General features: G+C 31.8%; 1 protein-coding gene across 1 annotated transcript in view; it reads left to right on the top strand.

Annotated features, from left to right (window-relative positions):
* Positions 1-2,634, top strand: part of HELRODRAFT_91560 (hypothetical protein) — a gene marked incomplete at both ends in the record, with an annotated part of 7,651 nt that overhangs the window by 1,874 nt on the left and 3,143 nt on the right. The window contains 5 exons of the mRNA XM_009012401.1: positions 323-449; positions 651-709; positions 880-946; positions 1,399-1,540; positions 2,397-2,631. Of these exons, the coding sequence (XP_009010649.1) occupies positions 323-449; positions 651-709; positions 880-946; positions 1,399-1,540; positions 2,397-2,631 (630 nt within the window). The remainder of the gene's footprint in view (positions 1-322; positions 450-650; positions 710-879; positions 947-1,398; positions 1,541-2,396; positions 2,632-2,634) is intronic.

Below are 2,634 nucleotides of genomic sequence, written 5' to 3'. Positions count from 1 at the left end.
GTGGAGTTGAATGCCGACGGGGTTGAGTGACGTTATAGCAAATAAAATCAAATTTAGTCAGACGCTTGGCTTTTGGTGTCATTCGTCAATGATTTGTTAATTATAGGATAGCGCTTTTGAAAAATTAACACTTATTTTTAATAAGCGCTTCATAAATTTTAATGATAATAATAATAATACATACATACTTACATACATACATACTTACATACATACATACATACCTACATACATACATACATACATACATACATACATACATACATACATACATACATACATACATACATAAATACTTATATACACGCACAAACATACACAGGAACTGATAACGAAACTAAGCGAAACGTTGAATGTTAACGACCAGGGCAGGGTTCCACCGAATGTTAAAATGAACAGGAAGATGAACATTTGTATACTACTAGCTTGCCTGGCTGAAAAAATGGCCGGTTAGTCATGGTGATGACGATGATGAGGATGATGATGATGATGATTATGACGAGGATGATGATGATGATTATGACGAGGATGATGATGATGATGATTATGACGACAATGATGACGTCATTTTCGTCGTCATCTTCATCCTCATCGTCGTTACAGTTCTATCATCATCATCATCGACATCATCATCATCACCATCAAAACAGGGCCACTAAGTGTCATATTGCTATCAGAGATGATTCTATCATTCTTATTCCGATGCATTGTATGTCTGCTTTGTTTTTATTTCTTTTGTTTTCCAATTATTATCAGTTTTTTGAATAAATGGTTGAAAATTAATAATAATAATAACAACAACAATAATATTAATAAACTATAATAATAATAAACTATAATAATAAATAATTTGATAATTAATTATTGCCACAATTTTAGAAGGACCAATCGGACCCTTCCTTGACCTTATTCGCCCTGATCGCCCTTGAAAAGTTCACCCTCACAGGTCAAATATTTGTATGTTTATGTTATTATATTACTTCAAGTATTTATTAGTTTCAGCAAACACACAGTCACACACATACACACACACGAACGCACACACACACATTTATATATATACACTCTACATATATGTTGGAAGGAGGCCATATTTTATACAGTATTGTATAAAATGAATTCTACCAAAATGATTAACGCCAACAATTCGGTAGAATTCATATCATATATATATATATATATATATATATATATATATATATATATATATATATATACACACAATCACACATATGTATGTATATATATACACAGACGCACAGTTATACACACATACACTTATACGCACGCACGTCACACCTCACATAACCACAAACACACGTACAGACAAACAGACTAAACTACACACACACACACACACAAACACTCACACACACACACGCACAAACAAACACGTAGGCGAAAATAAATGCACCATTTTGGATCGATTGAAGGAAGACAACATCCTGTCAGGCCTGGAATGCCATCATGACAACGAACTGGATTTTAGGCTCCGGCAGATTGGATTTTGTGTCAGGTGGTCTCTTGACAACCTATGTGAGTGCAGCTGATTATAGTTATAATTAAAATATAATTATAGATAATTATAGTTATAATTAAAATATAATTATAGATAATTATTGTTTCAATTAAAATATAAATATTGATAATTATAGTTATAATTAAAATATAAATATAGATAATTATAGTTATAATTAAAATATAATTATAGGTAATTATAGTTATAATTAAAATTTAAATATAGATAATTATAGTTATAATTAAAATATAATTATAGGTAATTTAAATATAGATAATTATTATTATAATTAAAATATAAATATGGCTAATTGTTTTTACACTTCCACGAGTTCTATCCATCATAGTTCCTTTATCATTGTTACTATTATTATTTATTATTATTCATTATTATTATTCATTATTATTATTATTATTATTATTATTATTATTATTATTATTATTGTTTATTATTAATATTATTATTATTATTGTGACGATAATTCAGAATGAAATGTTGAAACTGTTGGAAAATATTTTAAATTGTTCGATTTATTCTTCTCCCTTCTCGATCAATTGATCAATTCGTAATGACTCCTAATCATTTTAATTCATTTACCAACCCCAATGCAGTCGTTCTCGAGGTTAGCTTTGTGGTATGTGTGTGTCTCTGTGCGTGTGTGTGTGTATGCGTTTGTGTGTGCGTGTGTGTGTGAGTGTGTGTGTGTGTGTGTGTGCACGAGCGTGTGTGCAATTGATTATTTAATTCAAATTAAAATTTCTTAGGGAAGGGTTTTTTCGTACACTTTAACAACAGCATCAGCAGCAACTACAGCAACAACTTCACAAACGCCTGGACAGTTGCCACCAGCACCAGCAACAAACACAATTACTGTCAGTAACGAACAAAATAACGCAGATGCAGCAGCCACAACTACATCACCAACAGCCGTAGCTACGTCACCAACAACAGCTACTGTAGCTACGTCACTAGCTACGACACCAACAGCAGCTATAACAGCTACAGCTACGTCACCAACTACAGCTACAACAGCCGTGGCTACATCACCAGCACGAACATCAATACCAACAGCAACAGCACCAACGATAAACGTCATTCTAAATCATGATGACGTC

This window comes from Helobdella robusta, assembly GCF_000326865.2.
Source record: "Helobdella robusta unplaced genomic scaffold HELROscaffold_105, whole genome shotgun sequence".
In the NCBI taxonomy this organism is placed as follows: domain Eukaryota; kingdom Metazoa; phylum Annelida; class Clitellata; order Rhynchobdellida; family Glossiphoniidae; genus Helobdella; species Helobdella robusta.
The sequence above is the reverse complement of the archived record's forward strand: the minus strand, read 5'-3'. Positions and strand labels throughout refer to the sequence as shown.